This window comes from Mus caroli, unplaced genomic scaffold (genome assembly GCF_978045245.1).
Source record: "Mus caroli unplaced genomic scaffold, Mus_caroli_1 scaffold_9, whole genome shotgun sequence".
NCBI classification, from domain to species: domain Eukaryota; kingdom Metazoa; phylum Chordata; class Mammalia; order Rodentia; family Muridae; genus Mus; species Mus caroli.
Genome location: NW_028227264.1, coordinates 88,563,500 through 88,585,798, shown reverse-complemented (window position 1 = coordinate 88,585,798; position 22,299 = coordinate 88,563,500). Strand labels below are relative to the sequence as shown.

The 22,299-nt window shown below is 38.0% G+C and overlaps 1 protein-coding gene across 4 annotated transcripts in view; it reads left to right on the top strand.

Moving 5' to 3' along the window:
• Positions 1-22,299, top strand: part of Ano4 (anoctamin 4) — a 408,979-nt gene that overhangs the window by 198,247 nt on the left and 188,433 nt on the right. For all 4 annotated transcript variants that reach the window (XM_029482964.2, XM_021174227.3, XM_029482962.2 and 1 more), the window contains one exon: positions 19,896-20,000. In XM_029482964.2, coding sequence (XP_029338824.1) covers positions 19,896-20,000 — 105 coding nt within the window. The remainder of the gene's footprint in view (positions 1-19,895; positions 20,001-22,299) is intronic.

Sequence of the window (22,299 nt, the reverse complement as noted above, 5' to 3'; positions counted from 1 at the left end):
AGTGTGAAGGTGTCTTTGAGACTCTAGGAAGGCACGTGCTCCCTGTCCCGATCTTATATTTCTAGAGCTGTGGAACAGAAGTGCCATTATGTAAGAGAGCCATGTGAACTGGCCTTGCTAACCTCCCACTGTTCATTCCTTCCCATTTGCCAAGCTTCCAGAGGGAAGCTCTAGTCTCTAGGAATATCTGGGTTTCAATGAGAGCCAGATGAATAAAGCCCTCTGTGGGGGAAAAATGGATTGATTTATTGATAATCAACAGGAATTCTGCAAGATCTAATAGAAGGATTTGGATATTGTGTTAACAACTGCAGTGACTTCATTGAACTTCCCATCCAGCAGCCTTGCTTTGAAGAGGGTCCATGTCAGTCCTCCTCTTGTCTTCTTTAAATTTCTCATGACCATCTAGAACAGCAATTCTCAACTTGTGTGTTGTGACCCCCGTGGGGGTCAAAGGACACTTTCACAGGCAGGGGTTGCATATCAGATATTCCTGCATCTCAGATATTTATGCTCCAACTCCTAACAGTAGCAAAATTTCAGTTATGAAGTAGCAACAAAAGCAGTGGTTATATGGTTGTGGGGTCACTACAACATCAAGAACTGGATTAAAGGGACATGGTGTTAGGAAGATTGAGAACCGCTGAGCTAAAAGGAAATGTCGCCTCGGACACTAATTTCCAGGTCCTCTATAGTCTCACCTTTCTGGATGTATCTCCTTTAACCCACCTCCTCTCAACTTTACTTTAACCAAGTTTTATAAAATTTCTCAGTTGGGCTTTAATTTGCCATCTCTTGTATCTCTTACCCCAATAAAGCTCTGTTACACTTTCCTACTTCAAAGTCATTTATGTCTCCCCTTCTTCAAAAGTCTTTGAGGTCCAACTAGTCAGAATGGAAGTCCTATCTCCTCTGCCTCATAAGCCCTATTACAGACTCACTTGTCTTAGGATTTATGATCCTGCCACCAAGGACAACTCTCAATTCCTTTTTCATATCCACCATTTCTCTCAACCCTATGCCTTATTTTTGAGTATGTTTTAAATAAATGGTTATGTCTTCTTTGTTAAATTGTATTTTGCCTGCCAGATATAGGTTTTCATTCTGAAGTTATACAGACTAAATTTGATTTTACTTTCATATGATCTTCCAGCTGTTTAAACACTCACCTTGACCTATTTTTCAACTGAAATATTTTCTAGTTTTGGCATGGCTTATTTAACGACTGACATTATTGTCCTTTGCCACCCATCCACTATTCCTATAGAAACAATTTTATTTCATTATTGTCTCTTTGAGAAATACAGTGCATAAAGTTGAATAGAATATTCTGTTATCGTCTAACCCACGCTGAGTAGAATTGCCATTTTTCCCCTTTAGTTGATCACCTCTGTTGGCATTAGTATAATAGTAATTAAAGACACTTTACTAAGATGGTTCTTAAAAGTATAATATCAACTAGGTGTAATTTAGCAACTCCCAAGTTTCTGTCTTTATTTACAAAAATACATTGCTAAATTCATCAAACACTCAATCATAGGTTCTTAAAGCCTGCATATATGGACTCTTGAAAATATAAATAAAGCCAATCCTTTAGTACCAAATGACTTGAAAATTTTCTATGAAGCAAAATTTAACATGAAACCTATTTTAAAAAATACATCTTTAAAACTCACATTATAGCCGGGCAGTGGTGGTGAATACCTTTAATCCCAGCACTTGGGAGGCAGAGGCAGGTAGATTTCTGTGTTCAAGGCCGGCCTGGTCTACAAAGTGAGTTCCAGGACAGCCAGGGCTACACAGAGAAACCCTGTCTTGAAAAAACCAAAACAACAACAACCAAAAAAAAAAAAAAACCCTCACAATATTCTGGCAAGGTGGGACTTCAGTTAGGTCCTCTTTATTTTTAGTGTTCCTGCATCATTGTATCATAGCTCCTGTTGGGAAATTACAGAAGAGCTCTCACATTGAGATTCTTATACCTGGTGAGTCATCTGTCTTAGAAGCACATGGACACCTTAGTCATCATGAGACCTAATAAGTCATCTAGCTGCTCTTTACACAGCTAGTTATGTCAGTTCCCAAAGTGGACCCTAAAAGCCCACGCAGACTGGTCATGTAGTGTGAAGAGAAGGGGCAAAAGATTCCTAGAGACATTTTAGGCTGTAGACTGAACACTTTGCTTATCCTACCTTTGATATTTCAGAGTGCCTACTGTATACTGACGGGTATTCATTTGGGAGACACCTTCCTCTAAACTAAAGCGGTACAGACTGGACAAGGCATCATTTGACTCACAGTTATGCACAAGGGATGAGTGTGGGGGCTCTTCTTTATTGACAACAAGAACTAGTTGTTAGCCAAGCCAACGAATTTAAATTTGAAAGACAGATGGACAATTAGAGACTTAGCCTTAAAAAGAAATCCAGAAATGAACTATCTAGAGTGAGTGGAGTCTTAACCATTTTCCCATCCTGTGATTTAAATTGAGATTTAGAAAAGGAAGTCCAACTGTCCATGTACCTTCCCCTTTGTTGGGTAGAGAGTGATGCACAGAGAGATACCTCTTCCTGTAGCTCTTTTATGGGTGGGCAAGTATACTGGGTACTGTTATGTCAACATGACACAAGCTGGAGTCATCTGAGGAAAGGAACTTCAATTAAGAAAATGCTTCCATAAGATTGGGCTGTAGGCAAGCCTATAGGGAGTTTTTATAATTAGTCACTGATGGAGAGACAGCCCAGTGTGGGTGGGGCCATCCCAGGGCTGGTGATCCTGGGTTTTATAAGGAAACAAGCCAGTGACCAGCACCCCTCCATGGCCTCTGCATCAGCTCCTGTCTCCAGGTTCCAGCCCTGCCTGAATTCCTGTCCTGACTTCCTTCAGTGATCTGGAAATGTAAGCTGTAAAATCCCTTTCCTCCCCAACTTGGATTTTGGTCCCAGTGGTTTGTTTTTTGTTTTTGTTTTTGTTTTTGTTTTTGTTTTTGTTTTTGTTTTGTCACAACAATGGAAACCATAACTAAGATAGGGCTGGAACTGGGAGATCATCTATCTCATCTACACCAGAGTTCTGGCTGGCTTGAGCTTCTGTAGACCCTATGCAGGTAACCACAGCTGCTATGAGATCATTAGTGTGGTAGCCATGATGTATCCAGAAGACAGCTTCTAACAGCTCTCTTCCCCATCCTTCTTTTCTTACATTCTTTCTGCCTCATCTTCTGTAATGTTCTCTGAGCCTTGGCAGTGGTGGAGATAATAATCCTCTTTATGGCTGAACACGCAGTCTCTTATTCTTAGACACTGACTCTTTATTGACTGCTGCTTACTGCGTTCACAAACTTTTCTGAGACAAAGGTAACAAGTAGCCAATGTCTATAGATATCAGCATCAATATTTAGAAACCAATTTGACAACATGGGAATTTATCAAAATAACATTAACAGGTTCTACCCTAGGGCTTATAACTTCCCCAGCCAAGGGCTTTTGGCCAGGATTATATAGTACCAATAATGAAATTCCTTCCTATGTAGCCACCCCCAAATCCATTCAGAAAGTGGTTACTTTCCTCCACAATAGTATTGGTACGATGTCCCAGCAATCAGTATTACAGAATGCAGTATCCAGTACTGGACAAGGTCCTTTATTGAGGTCTTTCTCCAATAGAAGTACTTTTGGACATGAACCTTGAGTGTAACATAGGCTGCACTTAAAACCACACTGCTTATTTTCATGTCAAGTTTAGATGGACATCTTGTGCTTTTGTAGACTACTTGGCAGACTCTTGTAGTGTGTGTGTATGTGTGTGTGTGGTAATTTAATTAATCAATTCATGTAAAATGTCCAGCATGATGACAATACAAGTACCCAGTGTGAATGAGCATGGTCTTTGTCTCGATTTTCAAAACAAAACTTGGAAGTCTGAAGGTGCATGAATCCTAGAATCAGGTCATGTTCAGTCAACCCACTGTAAAGTGGCATCCTTGTTAAGATGTAGGCCAGTCCTCAGGCTGAGTCCTCATTGTGTCGTACTGATGGAAGAGCTGCTCTCTGTTATCTTTATGGTTTCTTTTTCTTTTTCTTTTTAACATTTGTGTAATCAATTTCATTTGGCTTTATCCTTTAGCCACTAATAATCAATGGATATTATTTTTTTCCCTTTATAGTCACTAGTCAAAGTACTGAAATTAAAAACAGTTCTGGGTTTGGGAGTATGATTCGAAAGGCAAGAACAGATTGAACAAAGGCATTGATTTCAGTTCTTTGAGTCTGAAACTGTGAAGCAGAGGAGGTAGATCAACTTTTCTTAGCCTAATGACTCCACCATACAAAACAGAGCTAGTAGCTTGCTAAACGATTTCTTCTATCTATTCCATGATGTGTTAGGCCCACCAGCTAGTCACAGAGATGTGTCATTAGTCACAGACAATGTCCTTTGTTCTCCTTTTGAGTCTGTGAAATGACACTTTACTGTTAACGATTTGTTACTTTCCCAAGTGATTTTAAGCTCTTGTCTTTTATCTCACTTTCTAAACCTAAGTCAGTCATTTCCCATTTACGCATAATGATTTCACTTGACACGGAGATGGTGTTTGATAGTGGAATGTATTCATTTCACTGGAGGGAAGCTTTGGGATTCTCTTGTTTCCAATGAGCTAAACTGATCCTCACACTCTAAATATACCAGTATTAAATGTAAATTTTGATAATAATACCGTTACAACTATGATTTATCAATATATCATCTACCTCAAGAACTGTTATGTGCTTTTAATATCTCATTTAATTTACATTGTATCAACATTCTTTTATCCATATTCTGTGACTGGGAAAACTGAGGCACAAGGAAAGATGACATACAGCCAAGAAGTGGTAAAGACAAGATTTCAATTCAAGAAATCCAATTTATTCATTCAAATGACTTGGTTGCAGCGTATCTGGAAAGTTAACTTTAGACATAAACCTGGAATAGTTCAATTTTCAGTATAAGAAACCCAAGCTTAGATAGGACCAGTTACATTCTGGTGTGCACATAGTAGGCTCCTTAATGGTGTCTCACTGTTTATTCCCATGTGTCACTGTACTTCGTAGCTTCTCTTTGTTCTACTTTTCCCTTGGCTCCTGTTTTTAATCCTGACATTCTCTGACTGTGACATAAAACATACTCATGTGTTCCTACAATTCAATGATTAATTTCCAGATATTAACCTGGTCCTAAATAAACAAGTCCAGTAAATACCCTTTAAGGTATACTTTTATCTAGAAAAGATAAAGGCTCGGCTAATCTTTAGAATGATAATTATTGTGATACCACAACCTCATGTTGGGATAATGGTTTACAAATTTCTAGTGAGCTTCCACAGCACCCCTAAGGTATGGGTTTACACTTGGCCATGAATTGGAAAGTTAAATGACTTGTCTAAAGGTGAAACTGTAATCACTGATAAACCCAACTGGAACCTTACATCTTAATTTCTTATGTGTGTATGTGCCTTTTTCCCTATCCTGTCATCTTCAGTTTTTTTCTAGATGAGAATGATTTGAGTGTGGAATTGTGTGTTTTCTTATCCCTCTTTTCTGAAAACTGACATTTCCTTGAGAAGTCAGGCTTGTTTCTGAACCTAAGGAAATCTACTTTAACAGATCTGAAACTTGGACAAGACTATCCAATCGTTTTTCTCATTGATGGATGGATCGCTGTTGGGGAGAGAAAGTCCACATGACTTTAAGTTGTATGGAACAAAAGACGCAGGGCGACTTTGGTTTAGATCCTGGTTCTCTTTGCAAGGAAGGTGGATATGACACCTTTTAAAGCAGCTAGTGCTATGGGTTGGTAATAACACTAATTATCCTTCATCTGAATCTCTTCCTCTGTAAGTGGATTTGGGAGATGTATGAAGTGAGCTTGAGAAGTAGAGGAGTACCTAGAGTAATCTTTGGGGGGCTTTGATAAAGGTGGTCATTGGCATCAATGCTTCTAGTTCTCATTTGTTTGAGATAAAATTGTATTCCCTAAAAATTCACACCAAATTCTTCTCTTACTTGCATTTTCTTTTCCACTTGCAAATTTTCCATTTTCCACTTTGACCTATAGGACACACTCAGAATTTTCTAAATAATCTTTGTGCATTCAAAGTAAGTGAAGAAAGGCTAAGGAAAGGTAGTCATGGAGAAAACCAAAATGAGCACACTCGTGCTTATGGAATTTGAAATGGTTTCTTCTACTCAAGGCTTCTCCGATGAGCTTTATTTAAGTTTGGAGAGATGTAAGTGCCTAACTGGGCATCATACAACTAAATCAAGTAGAGATGGGAATTGAAAGTGTATACCCTTAACCATAGTAAGCAGTCATGTGATAGAAAAGTCTTAGTGTGCTCAATTAAGAGCTGAGCAGCTGGTCTGCAAGGTGGCAAGTCCTGGCTCTTATGAGGCATGCTGTGTGAGTGGCAGTTTCCTTCCACACTATCCCTTACTAAATATCAATAGTTGTCTCACACTGGAAGAGTCAACATGTTAGTAATGCTGACATTCTCATGCTTTCTATTTTTTCTTAACTATTATATTTATTTACATTTCAAATGTTGTTGCCCTTCCCAGTCCCCCCTCCATGAGCCCCACCTGCCTCCCCCTCCCCTTTGCCTCTAAGAGGATGCTCCCCACCCACCCATCCACTCCCACCTCACCCCTCTAGCATTCTGCTTCTTTGTAGCATCAAGCCTTCATAGAACTAAGCACATCCCTTCCCACTGAGGCCAGAGAAGGCAATCCTCTGCTACATATGCAGTAGAGTCTATGGACCAGCCCATGGTTAGTGCCTTAGTGTCTGGAAGCTCTGAAGGATCTGGTTAGTTGATACTGTTGTTCTTTCTATGGGGTTGTAATCGCCTTCAGCTCCTTCAGTCGCTCCCCTAACTTCCATAGATTCTCCTAACTTCAGTCCAATGGTTGGCTTTAAGTATCTGCATCTATCTCATTCAGGTGCTGGTAGAGCCTCTCAGAGGACAGCCATGCTAGGCTCCTGTCTGCAAGCACGACATGGAATCAGTAATAGTGCCAAGGTTTGGTGCTTCCTCATCGGATGGATTCCAAGTTGGGGCAGTCTTCGGATGGCCTTTCCTTTAGTCTCTGCTCCATTTTTGTCCCTGCATTTCCTTTAGACAAAAACAATTCTGAGTCAAAAATTTTGAGATGGGTGGACAGCCCCATCCCTTAACTGGGGCATGTCTATCTACTGGAGGTGGTCTCTTTAGGTTCTATCTCCCCATTGTTTGACATTTCAGCTAAGGTCATCCCCTTTGGGTCCTGGGAGCCTCTCACATCCCTGGCGTCTGGGACTTTCTAGAGGTTCTCCCTGTCCATAACCACTCACTGCTACCTGAGTATGGATGCTTCAATCCCACTTAGATGGATTCCTAATCACAGGAGGCAGAGGGGGTGAAGGATATGGGTGAGAGGGGAGAGAGGGAGGGAAATAGGGGGAACAGAATCAGGTATGGCGGCAGACAGAGAAACCATGCTTCCTACTCTGTACCTCTCCAAATCTTCAGATTTCTCACTTCTTCCATTAGCACCAAAGCTCACTTTCCAGGAGACTATATAACACCAAGGAGAACTCTTTGTGACTCATAAGAATTTCTTGATGTTTATAGCTTTTTCAGTGTTTAAAGGTATATTATAACCTAGGAGATGTCTAGCTTGCTAATGCTAGGAAAGATCAAAGCAGTTTTGAAGGTCACCCATTAGGCTGAAGACCTCATATGATTAATTCCATTTATACCCAAGAGGCCTTTCTCATTATTAGCCACTATGTCCCAGGCCTGTTTTGATTGCAAGGTCTATTCACAGTTGATCATTTGAGGGAATAGTTTTAGCTTCATGGTGATTAATGTGGTGACACAACTAATGAACTTAAGATGTCACCACACTTATATAATGCTAATACTATAGAAGAGCATGGCTTGGGCATGCGCTACTACAGCACTTGGGATAAACACCCTGTTATGAATGCATTCCAAATTGTGACATACTAAACAATTTTGGTGAGAGCTTAAAATGAGCTGAAGCATCAGGAGGATGGAAGGTTCTTACAGGACCAGTGGCATATCCCTACACATGTGTCTAGTTTCTGATTCCAGAACCTCCAGAACATTTGAAATCATTCCCTTTCTTCCTTCTTCTAAGATGTCCCCTGAACTCTGGCTGATCTCAGGACTGGGTGAAAAGACAGAATTCCTTTTTGTTATTCTCTGTGCTGCTCTCCTCTAACTTTTTACTGTTATAAGAACACATAACTCACCCCTGAGGGCTCAGATTAAATTATGGCATAAAATTAAAATCTGGCATCTTTGCTCTCTATTATGTTCAAAACTATTCCATGTAAGGACTTATTTTTAATACTAAGTTTAAATTTTGAAGCATAACCACTCACCTATTCTATAAAGAAAAAATAACATCCTTGGGGATTGCTGCTGAATATACTTCTTGACATCAACTACCAATTTTATGTTAAATTGCAGAAAGAATGAGAGAACAGCCCAGATCCAGGATTATTTTTTAGGTAGAAATCACCACAGAAAATACCATTTGTTCTCACTCTCCTCACTTTGCATATTCCTTATCATTTGTGTTACACAGAGAAGGTAGGTTTTGATTTGTAAGACTTTACTGCACTTTTAATATGAGCTATTCTTTCTGTTTGATTAAGGACTATTATGTCATAAAAGCTTTTAGCAATATCTTAAATTAAACATAATTAGAAAAGTAAATCTTCTACTGAAGAGAAGGAACATCATGACCAAATTTTAATACTTTCCCCTTTATGAGAGAAGAAATTGTTTTATTTTTATTATTAGCATGCACTTACTGTTCAAAGTGGCAGTTTTGTAAGGACCTCTTACCTCAGGTCTGTCACGTACCTTTATTATCTTTATCTGCTTATTACTCTCACTTGCCCTGTTCCCATACTTCCCAGTGGTGTCCCCTTTTATGCCAAATATCCCTCTCTTTACTCTTATATCTTTTGCATATTTTTAAATCTAGAATCTGCATATGAGAGAAAACAATGTGATACTTGTTTTCTGAGTCTGGATTGTTTCATGTAGCCTGTCTCAGTGATTTTTCCTCTAAATGATGTCATTTGATTCATGTTATGTGCATATGCCACGCTTTCTTTATCCATTCATCTACAGATGGCAACTAAGCTGTTTATATAGCTAGGTCGTTAGGAACAGAATAGCATTAAACATGGACACACAAGTGTCTCCTTCTCTCCACACACTAGCATTCCTTTAGGTACATATCAAGAAATGGCATAGATAGATCATATGGTAGTAGTTCTATTTTTAGTGTTTTATAAATGTCTGTAGTAGTTTCCATAGTACTTCATTAAATTATATCCCTTCCAATGGTGTGTAGGGTTCCAAGTTTCCATATTCTAGTCAGTGTTGTTTGTTGTCTCTTTTACCTTTTTCAAAAATTCTTCTCTCATACAATATAATATATTCTGACTGCAGCCTCTCCTCTCTCCCCTCCCCTCGGTACTCCTCACTTCCTCTCTCTACTAGATTCACTCAGTTTCTCTTCAGAAAAGAGCATGTTTCTCAATGATATCAAGCAAACATAGCTTAAAAAGATACACTAAGACTACACACAAATCCTCATATCAAAGATGGACAATGCAACCCAGTAGGAAGGAAAGGGTGCCAAAAGCAGGCAATGGAGTCTGGCTGGGATGGGAAGTGAGAGATGGACTCTCAATGTTACTATAGTTTGTACTGTCCTAATGCCTAAGGACATCCAATATTTTCTTTCAATGTTCACTTAGTACTGGTCAATTATATCTCATTTTTTGAGAATTGTCTGTTCAATTCATTTGCCCATTGATTAATTGAATTACATACTTGTTTGTTGATTGCTTTGGTTCTTTATATATTCGGAGACTAGGCCCCCACCAGATGTATAACTTGCAAAGATTTTCTTCCATTCTGTAGTCTGCTGTTTCACTCTGAATGACTGACTGCCTTTCCCATCCTGGCACTTTTTCATGCCATACGATTCCATTTATAAATTATTGCTGTTATTTTCTTGTCTACTAAGGTATCTTACAAAAATCTGTCATATGCTTATATCTTGAAGTATTTTTTTTCTTTGTTTTCCTATAGCAGAAAATCTGTGTGGCATGTCTAGAATCATAGTATTCAGGAAGCAGAGGCAAGAGAATTGTTATAAACTCAAGACCAGCCTGATGTACACAGTGAGTTCTGGCTAGTCAGGCATAGATAGTGATAAGCTGTATTGACAAGACAAACAAGGTGAAATAAAAGTGTCAGAATGTCTTTTATCAAGAAAACAAAGGAGAAAGGATGCTGATAAGGGGGTGAGGGAAGCCAAACCCTCATCCACTGGTGGAATGATAAACTAGTAGAGCCACTGTGGGAATTCAGTTTGGCTGTTTCTCAAGAAAAACGAACAATAGAACTACCACATAATCAAGCTATCCTACTCCTAAGAATATACCCCAAAGAATGCTATAGCTTACCACAAGGATACTGGCCTGTCCATGTTGCTGTTGCTTTATCCAGTATGGCAAGGAAATGGAATAAGCCCAGAAGAATATCAGCAGATAAGAGGACTGAAAATATGGGATATATGCATGATAGAATCTTATTCAGTTACACATAAAAATGAAATTATGGCACTTTAAAGAAAACCAATGTACTGGGGGATATTTTATTAAGCAAGGTAACCCAGGCTATAAAGAAAATCACCACATGCTCTCTTTCATATGCATACCTTAGCTTTTAATTTTTGTAGTTTTCTATTTATGTGAGAATGAATGAAAGCCAGAGGGAAGTATCTGAGAAGATTTAAAAGAAGTGTCAAGGGAGGGGGTAGACGGCTTATATTTAGACTATTTGGTATGCTATTAAAGGGGAACTTTCGCCGGGTGTGGTGGTGCATGCCTTTAATTCCAGCACTTGGGAGGCAGAGGCAGGCAGATTTCTGAGTTCGAGGCCAACCTGGTCTACAGAATGAGTTTGAGGACAGCCATGGCTACACAGAGAAACCCTGTCTTGAAAAACCAAAAAAAAAAAAAGGGGGGGGGTGAACTTTCAGGTATAGAAGGGTTTTAGCAGGATTGAGGACACAGATGAGGGACAGAAAGTTGGAGGAGAGTCAATTAAAACTATATATGAAAATGCTATACATTAATCTGCTACTTAAAAGAAGATAGAAACTCTAGCTGTTCTCATAAATGGTCAGACTTTGATCTTTGTGATTTTACTCTATTACAAAATTATTTATAAATATTTTACTAACTTCAAAAAGAAAGAAATTAACAATAAGATATATGTATATATGTGTGTGTATATATGGAAATATGCAATAGAAACTCATAAATTGTTATTTTATGGTAAGAAGACTGGGACTGTAGAAAAGGTAGCTACTAGTTTTCAATATAAGCACTTTGGCACTTTGAAACTGTAACTACTTGATGAAATTTAGATTTAGTAAAGCATACTAAAGTATTCCCATACCTGATTTTAAACTATGCTACAGACCCATAGAAATAAAAACAGCATTGTACTGGCAAAAAACAAAAACAAAAAACAAAAACAGACGCATAGATCATTAGGGTAGCATTGAGGACTCACATATAAGTCCAAGCACCTACAGTTACTTGGCTTCTGAGAAAAAGTGCCAAAACCGTACATTGAAAAAAAAAAAAACAAAACAGCATCCTTGGCAAATAGTGTTGAAAAAAATTGGATTTCAACATGAGGAATACTGGTCTCTCTTCATGCACAAAACTCAATTCCAAGTGAATCAAGACTCCAGCATAAGACCTCATACCCTGAAATTGCTAGAAGAAAAGTAGGGTGTATGCTTCAGCTCATAGGCTTTCATAGGTAAAGGCTTTCAGAATGATTTGGTGGCATAGAAAATAAGATCAACATTAGAATCATGTGGTCCCATGAATTTAAAAAGCTCCTACACAATGAAGGAGACTGTTAAGGGAGCAACTAGATGGCCCACAGAATGGGAGAAACATCTTTGTTAGCTATTCTCCTGACAAAAACTGGGTGTCTAGAAGGCAGAAAGAACTGAAAAACCCCAAACATTGCTAGCTTAGTTAAAAATCAGGCTATGGAACTGGAGAGCAAATTCTCAAAAGATGAATGCAGATGGTTAGGAATCAATTTACAAAGTGCCCAGCATCCTTAGGCATCAAGAAAATGCAGGTAAAAGTACCTTAAAATTCCTCAGGCTCTCAGCTTTCCTTAGTTGCCTATAGTCCTTTTACAGTGTTGGGACCTCATGGCCTTTCCCCAGCCACAGTGTCCTTGGTTAGCTTATGTTTAGGCAGCCATGCTGGTGAGATTTTTATGGACGTAAATCTGACATTCCTAGGAGACAGTCTCACCGGCAAGCCCCTGATGCTTACAATCTTTCCAACACCTTCTTCAATGGTCCCTGAACCTGAGGTATAGGAGTTCTACTGCAGATGTGTCCATCAAAAGCTGGGCTTCCCAACTCTCCATTTGATTGGTTGCATTTACCTGTAATGGTCTCCTGTTGAAAAGAGAAGTTTCCTTGATGAGGTGTGGGTATCTTTTATTTGGGGGGTATTTTATTTTGTGTGTGTGATTACTGTGAATGGGATTGTTTCCCTAGTTTCTTTTTTAGTTTGCTTATTGTTGATATATGGGAAGACTATTAATTATTGTATGATAATTTTGAATCTTGCCACACCAAATGGCCAGCCATGAAAGTATATAAACAAGTAACAAGTACTGATAAAGTTTAGTATTGTGTGAGTGTGTGTGTGTGTGTGTGTGTGTGTGTGTATGTGTAACAACAATCAATAAAAGAATATACAAACTGAGCAGGTTATATTTATGTATTTATGAATGTGTGCATGTGTTTGTGTGTGTGTGCATGTGTGTATGTGTGTGTTTGTGTGTAACAACAATTAATAAAAGAACATACAAACTGAGCAGGTTGTATTTATTATTTATGTATTTAGAAATGTGTATGTGTTTGTTTGTGTATGCATATGTGCATGTATATATATATACATATATATAAATTAATGAAAAAAGAGGCTATAAATGTGAAAGAAAGCAAGGAGTGGGTATATGAAAGAGTTTGGAGGAAGGAAAGGGAAGGAGAATATTATAATCTTAAAAATAAAGGAAATAATTTTTTAAATGTATGCAGACTTTAGGAAAACATTTCACAGAATCATTTTTTAATTTAACAACTAATTAGACATGTTTGATATGATTGTTTTAAGAGTGTTTTGCTTGGTGAGCCAGTGTATTTTTGAAGCTTTATATTTAATCTTTACTAATATTATAATGATATTACTAAAAGTTTTGTATTTAGAAGTATGTGTGTATGTTTGTGTGTATAACAATGAAAACCATACAAACTGAGTAGGCTATATTTAGGGGTGTGTGTGTGTGTGTGTGTGCGTGCATATGAAAAAGCATTATTGTTTTATCACTTGTCAGCCTAAAACTTACTCTTATAATACAAACTCAAGTATTAGTATTAGACCCCTAGTACAAACCATAAATTAAAATTTCCATATAGTGTAACACTTTTTAAAGTACCTTTAATACCTTATTTTTTTTAAAGCTGAATTGAGAAATACTGTAAGAAGCATAATGTTTAAAAGAATGAGGTGCCAAATAATAATAATATGCTTTAAAAAAAGATTCTACTTCACCCCAGTCATAACAGCTATCATCAGGAACTCAAATAATAAGGAATACTGTCATGTATATGTTGAGAGGAAAACACTTATTATCTACTGGTCAAATAGTACACTAATATACTCACTTTACTTTGAAATCCAGTTTGAAAGTTTATTACAAACTAGAAATGGAATTGGCACATGACCCAGATATGCCACTCCTTGGCATATACTCACAATACTTTATATCCTGCTACAGAGACACTTATATATCCATGTTCATTGCTTCATTATTCACAATAGCTAGAATGGAATAAAATAGATGTCCATCAACAGATGAACAGATTAGAAACTCTTGGTCTATATACACAATGGGATTTTACTCAGCTGCAAGGAAAAGTAAACTCACAGAATTACTCAGGAAATTGATGGCACTGGAAGGAATTAGACTGGGTGAGGTAACTCAGGCCAAGGAAGACAAATGCTATCTATTCTCTCTCATATAAAGATTCTAATTTAAATCTTTTGTTTCATGTCATTAACTTGAAACATAAGTGGAAACTAGGGAAGTAGAATGAAACATTTGGTGGTGAAAGAGCCTAGGACATGCATGGTAAATGGGAGAGAAGAGTACTGAGATATAATGCTAAGTTGGGGGGGGGGGTCTTAAGCATAGAAGGGACTGGGGATACAGGAGGAACCAGAGGCTGAAGGGGATATGAAAGTCATATGAAGCCTACCATATAACAACTCTACTTGAAAATATGTAAGTTGAAGGATAATAGAACACATGTGAAAAGAAAAAAGAGAGAGAATACTATTAAAGGGTTGGGCAGGGATGGAGTCTATGTGGTAGGGGAGATGAGGATAATGGGTAAGTTAATCAAAACTAAGGATGTATGGGAAAGCTGTATGGAAGCATTGATCAATATGGAAGCCACCACCAAGACTCAGAAGGCAGGAGGCTGAAAGAATAGGGAAGAATGCTGTGAAATGCTGCCTTCTGGATACAGTGTGACTATCACTCCCACGATCTCATAGCATTCATGGTTACTGTACAAAATCAGGCTATTCCAAATCCTCAGGCCCCTCCTTACTGAGGAGAGGTTGACAGTAGATAGTAGCTGTAAAGGGGAGCATCATTCTTTACTGAGACCATTGGTATGTTTTCCTTGCTGCAGTAAATGGTTGCAGACACATGACATATGGGCAGTACTGGTCATTCTTACTGTGTTTGCAGATATATGGATAGATAGATAGATAGATAGATAGATAGATAGATAGATAGATGATAAATAATATGTAAAGTGCAGAGAGGTGTATTGAAATGTATTAGCAGAGTTTGGATATGAAATTAGGGCCTATAGATATGAACCTACTTGATTTTATATGTGTGTGTATATATACATATATTATATGTATTATACATTATATATTGTACAATACACATTTAATATATACATTATATACACATTTTATATATATACACAGCTATGAATGAAAAACTATATGAATGAAAAGAAAGATCTATACCCAAAGTGAAGACAAATGCTTTTTCATATGTCTTTCACAGCTATGTATATATAGCCTATCAAGATACATTTTTCGTTAAAAAAGCAGGCTTCCTTATAGCAATTTTTTTTTACATCTTGGTATTAGGTAAGGAAACTGGAGCATTAGGTAAAATTGCAGTTAAAAGGCTTTGTTGGTATATTTCTTTTAGCTATTTTATTCAGTCCTTATGCCTCTACCTCCCTTCCCATACTAATTCATTCCCTCTGCCAACACAAGGTAGGAGAGAAAGAAAGTTGGAGGAGAAAAGGGAGGATAAACCCATATCAGGTACTTATTGGCAATTAGTGGCATGAGGTTCCTTGGGGCAAGTCCAGTTTTCATTGTCATAATATCCATCAATCCAGCAATACCAAACAACAGCAAACACAGTAGCAGGAAGAGCAGCAGCCGCCACAGGTCCCCTCAGGCTCTCCCATTTATACCCTCTCCAAAGTTCCCAGAATTAACCTATCTGCCTTTGGCAAAAATCACACCCCTGCTAGTGTGTGAGGCAAATCATAATCACCTGCTGTGAAGCAGCCTCTTGTCCCACACTTGGGATTAAAACAAAAACATATTCGCATAACATATCTGGGTTTTAAAGAAACCAAAATTCTCATTATAGGCCTCAAATGAGCAACAGCTGTAGTCAGTGTCTTGTTTGTAGCAGATAAAGAAGGTAATAGATGGACCCAGTGTGTTCCGAGGCTGCAGTGCATTCCAGCCCCATTGAGGATGCTAACCATGATGAAACAAATCTAGATGAAGAGAAATAGCATTCTCTGTATTCTCTGCATTTTTCATTCTATGATACGGACCTGATTTTTATGGAAAATATACATTAGAGAAAATATAAAGAATAAATAGCTTCATGGGCTCAATAGAAGGAAACACTATCTATATTCACTATGTATCAGGAACAGCGACAACCAAAAGTCTTTCTGAAACACAGAAAGAGATGGGATGCTCTCTGTACAGAGGGCTGCCTTTAGACAGGTGTGTGTTGGGAAAGCCATCCCACTGACTGTTCACCAGCTAAGAAAGTCATATTTGAAGCCCAGTTTTTGTTGCTCTTGTATATAAGCATTCAGTTAATAGCCAAGCTAGATCCAAACCTGAAGTGAATTTTTGACATGTTCTTTGCCCAGATGGAGACCGTTTACTAAATGTAAATGCCATTACGAAGTGGCTTTTGTTGGCTCTGTGTCTGACTTTACTCAGGCAGAAGAACCATACTGAAGAGTTGATATAGAACCACTCCTATCCATCAAGCACGTGAAGAATGAAAGCCAAGCTTGGAAAACTTACAGCCTTCACAGTCTTTTAGTTTGTTAAAATCGTTCTGGTTTTTTCATACCTTTGAGGAATGTTTTTAGTTTATCACTTTAACTAGTTTAGTCTCCACAGTACTGTATTTGGTTGAATGTTTATTGTAACTTAAAAATATTTCGTATTTTACTGAGGAACTGGAGAGATAGCTCATCAGTTAAGAGCACTTGTGGCTCTGACAGAGGACTCAATTACGTTTCCAGTATTCATGTGCCTGCTTACATACATCTGTAACTCTTGTTCCAAGGGATCCTGTGCCCTCTTTTGGCCTCCTCAGGTACCAGGCACACATGTAGTTTACAAACGTGCAAGCAGAAAAACTCTCATATGTATAAAATAATAATTTGAAAAATGTTTGGTTTGAATCTGTCCTTTCTTCTCATCTTGCCTCATGGCCAATATTATGCTTATTATTTTGGTCCCAAGTTAAGGGTGCATGTGACTGTGATGAGGGCCTCAGATTTTTAACGTTGTAGTAAACACATCAAAACCTCATAGATAACAATAAATAAATAAATAAATAAGCACAAAGTGACCTTATTGCATTTTACATATTAAAGTTATTGGTTGTCAGTCAGACAGTTCATGCTAAAACTGGAGATAGTCACTTTCAAATATTCCTTGTCCTCTGGTCTTTCTCTAGCTAAGAAAGTCTTCATCATTTGGGAATGGAATGAATGGTGTGCTGTTGAAAGTTCACATTAGCATATTATACCATGTGTGTCCTGGAGTGAGAGGGAAAAGATGCCTATGTCTTAGGGGCTCCAAGTACGATCTTTAAGTTATACCATGAAGACAGCAGTTTGGAGACATTTTGTTCATATTTTTTGAAGTTGTATTAATTTAGAACCTCTCTCCAATTGAATATTATCTATGATTTGGAATTTTCAGTCTTTCTGTCAGTCTTGAATTCTAAAGTTGAAATAATTTTCACCTTTCACTGGACCATTCCAAAAATTTTAAGTGTCTTTAAACATGTTATATGTCTATTGTGAAAAGCAACATGCAGACTATAACTTAATGATTTAACTTTTTATAGATAAGTTCTGTACTTGTTGAAATATATTATTCCTGACATACTCAGTCATATTAATCTATAGTCCTTTTGTTATACTTGGGATATTATATCCATATCTACATTCTTGGTGGTCTCTGTGGCAAATGGATAGTACTGATTTGTAATTTTGCTGTCCTTAGTGGGAGATGTTTGTCCACAAATAGAGAAAGCAGAGATTGAATGCCATGAGAACTTTTCTCTGACCATGGATGGAAAAGATAAATGTTTTAGTTGTGGAATAGCTCAATAAAATGCTTATTTGTCCAGAGAAGCTATTCCATGGATAACTTGAGACTTTGCAACAAACCAATCATGATCATGAATCTGAAAAGTTCACTGAACTGCCTGTAGTATTAAACAGCAGTTCCTGACAGTTACCGGGATGTACAAGTGCCCCCTTTTACTAAGTATTGACTGTGGCAGCTAAGAGCTTTCCATACATTAGTTCCTCTAATCCTTGTGCTACATTATGAGGCTGTATTCATCAGCCATCATTTACAAATGAGGAGACTAAGAGCTAGAAAGGGTTGGTGTGAGCTAATCAGAATTTCCATGCTAGCTTTAGCTTTGCTTTAACTCCACTGTCTCATATCACTGCACGGCTTCACTTATTCATCCAACTCACACTTGCTGAGGGCAGGCTCAGCATGAGGCACAGTTCTATGAGCTGGGACCACAGCATGCAGTGTTTCCTCCCTCCTAAAGGCCACTCACTCTCTGTTGTATTAAGTAACTTGTGAACATTCATGTAAGGCAGTAGCTATGACTTGTAGAGTTTCGAGAATGTAATTGAAAATACATGTGAGACTATCTATCTATCTACATATCTATCATCTATCTGTATATTGACATAAAAAGATTGTTTTTTTTAAAAACACAAACACTGTATGCTATACCATGCTCATTTTATTTGTTACCTGTGTATTTTAGATTTTGTAGATTCTGAAAATTAGATGTATTCATATTAATAAGTGTTACTTGGTTGTGAGCCTAGAGTTTAAAGGCTGAGCCGTCTCTCCAGCCAGGTCTCCATTGGATCCTTCTCCTCAGAGCTCAGGGAACCCAGCAGGAGAAGACAGAAGGGTTGAGAACACAGGGAGAGCACACCCTTCAGGATCAACTAAGCAGTGCTCATGCTGCCTCATAGAGACTGAAATGGCAATCACAGAGTCTTCATGGGTTTGTGCTAGGTCCTCTGAATATATGTTATGTTGTTGGCATAGGTCTGTGCTAGGTCCTCTGCATACATGCTATGGTTGTTGGTTTGGTGTTTTTGTGGGACTCCTGGTAATGCAAGTAGGGGTATCTCAGACTATTTTGCCTGCTCTTAGGACTTCTTTCCTCCTAGTGGGTTCCCTCATCCAGCCTTGGTCTGAGGGCTTGTGCCTGGTCTTATTGTATCTTGTGCCATGTTTGGTTGATGTCACTGAGAGGCCTGTTCTTTTCTGGGGGGAGACAGAGGAAGGAGTGGCTTTGGGAAAGAGGGAAGGTTCGAGGTTCGAGGAGGACTGGGAAGAATGGAGGGATGGGAAGATGTGGCAGATATTTATGAGAAAGCTGTAGTATATGAGAGAAGAATACCATATTTTAGAAGAAGCATTGTTAATGATAAACTACTTTTTGGTCTCTTGTTTTCTTAGGCCTAAGTGCTTTGTGGGTGTGTGGAGTAGCAGAGATAATCCTTTCTTTAGCGCATACTCAGATGGTCTGATCACACAAAGGTCCCGTAAGAGGCTTAATTATTTTGTAACATAGATTGAAGGATCCTGCCACAATTAGAATGAACGCTGCAGCAGAGAAATATCATTGTGAGAAGGAAAATATTGATGCCATGTTTCCTGTCTTATTAGGAAAGCAAATCCTTCCAGAAGAAGAGAACAGCATCACAGAGTGTTTTGTGAAATGCCACATCTTATCTACATAGAGAATAGAAGAATAATTTTAAATTGTCTTGATTGAAAGCTAAGGTTTTGTTTCAGCTAGGAAAAAATGCCAGTAAATGCTGTGAAGCATGTTGCATTATTTAAAGTAGTTGTTTTATTTCTTTCAGGGGGGAACGTTTTTGATGTACAAAGAGTGATTGTGTCCCATTCTCTTTTTTTTTTCCCCTTCTAAGGCAATTTTCTAAGAGGTGGGATCAATAGCAAGCCAAACAGCTGTTCACTTTAGATGTTGATGTCCCTTCTCCCCGGGGCCCTAATGTGGGCCGTCCTATAAGCAGTGCAAACTCCATGGATATCTTTTATTTCTCTAGAAGGTGGACTGGATTTGCAAAGCCATCAGCTGGATATGCAAATACTGCCCGACGGCCCAAAGAGCGATGTGGACTTTTCAGAGATTCTTAATGCAATACAAGAAAGTAAGTTTCTCTCGAATTTTAAATGCAAAGAGGAAAAGGTGTTATAATATTGGGAAAGAGTAAAACAATTGGCAGCTTAGATACTTTAAAACCCGAAAGAATAATCAATCCATGTCATAAACAATGTTTTGTACAAAATAATTTTGAGACACAGAGAGACTAGGAAGTGGCATTAGCTTGTGAATCTGAACCATAAGATATTGGAGTCTTTGGAGAATTCTGTATGTTTACAATATTATGCTATTTTTAAAATATTTAAAATGTTTTAGGTTTAGACTAATTATAAACAATGAAAAACCATTTTTTAAAAAAACAATTATTGTTCCCATGCTCAAATGCAAGAAGAAAGAACTACATGGTGGCCCACTAAGCCAAAAGCAAAACCATATTGACTTAGAGTCATTGATGAAAGGCCACATCCCAGAAGAAACTACACAGAATAATGGTTAGTGAGAGGGGCTCTTTGTTCACTTTTTTGTCTTCAGTAGATGTCACTCAGAATCATATTTGATCAACACATTTGCTCAATTACAGATTAAACACTGAGCAGCTGATGATTCTCGTTTCGTTATCAGAGCAAATTCTAGGTGATGCTGAAATTGAAGGTTTTACATTTGCAGACCATTTTAGGAAAAGCAACTGCAGTATTTTCTACTTTTGAATTAGAGACATTACATTTTTGTGCCAATGTCTGTGCATGCAAATGAATGTGCATGTGTACATGCATGTGTGTGTGTGTGTGTGTGTCTGGGGATTGTCTCAGGGCTTGGCAAATACCAGGCAAGTGCTTTACTTTTAAACTCATCAGGCTAAATTTATTATGAATATTCCTCATGCTTTTTAGAGTCCTTCCCCACCATTGTACTATTTTCTTGATTTTATAAGATGATGAATGGTTTAGTGTTTTATGTGGGATAATCGAAGATGGGAAAATTGACAAAAGAGATAGGGAAATTAACAAAGAATTTGGACAAACATTGGAGGCCAGATTAGACTGGAGGCAGCTGTAGCCTTCATTGCATCCCTCCATGAATGAGATCTGTTCTACATTTAAACATATTGAATTGAAGATTAATCTACATTTGAAAGAAATGGTTTTAATTAAGAATATACGAGGACCAGTTGTTTGTTCGGGATGGTCATCCCTTCATATTAGTGAATAAAAAAGAAAAACTTTCCCCAGGAGGATGATAAATCAAATTAATAGACAAAGGACAGAAAATTACTTTTCATGCAAAGTTATAAAATTATATAATTATTTCATTTGCTTAAAAGGATGCTAGATTGCACAGTTCTTAAAGAACAACAACAACAAAAAGTTTCCACCGCCAAAATTTGGATCCATGTAAATGCTAGAGTTGAACTTAATTGATGTGTTTTTAGGACTGAATTAACTTGCATCAAAATGAATGGTTCATAAAGAAGTTTTCTTTCCAGTAGTTGGTCATTAGTAGACCTCAATTAAAGATGCATTTGTCTAATGCTGTAAGCTGTTTGCTAGTTTTAAATGATTATCTCTTTATGAATATCCCTTACGATTCAAATAAGGGAATACAAATTTGTGAGTATTTTATAAAGTTCAGACTAAGACCCAGGTGGCGCTAGACAGATAGCTCTTGGCAGGAAGAGCACTTGCAACTGTTGCAGAGGACCCGAGTGTGGTTCCCAGCACCCACATAGTGGATCACATTAGTCCGTCCATAACTCCAGTACCAGAAGATCCGCACCCTCTTCCTGAGATGCCAGATGGATCCTCTGAATTCCTGTTTTAACAGATTTTCCTGTCACCTAAAGATGCTACGGGTTTCTCTCTAAATGCAGGAACTTCCAAGGAGCTTAATGTTTACATAGAAGAACCAGAGGGGAAAGGTTAACTTCCGGCCAACTCTCCATCAGTCTTACGCAGAGCTTCCGGTGCAGTGGGTGGGAAAGGAGGAGAAAGTTTCATTAAATGCCTCCTTGCCTCGCTCTGTTCCCCACTTCCATGATTCTAAAAAAGCTGATATTTTAAAACAACATCACTAAGATAATTAGAATACAAAATATATCGTTTCCAGCATGGAAAGGGGTGGTCAGCATAAAAAAGTCTTCTTACTCAAAGCTAAAAAGCTATTGGCAATTGTTAGCAGACAAGAGAGGAAGACTCCGTTTTCCCTGAGATTGTAGCCTCTGGTATATTAACTATGCTCCAGTGGAAGGCACACATTCAAGAACTTATGGGCATAAGTTGAACTTAAGCATAAATTGGACTTAGTTGGTTAAAAAAAATAAATGAAGACACAAATTAAGTGGATGGGGA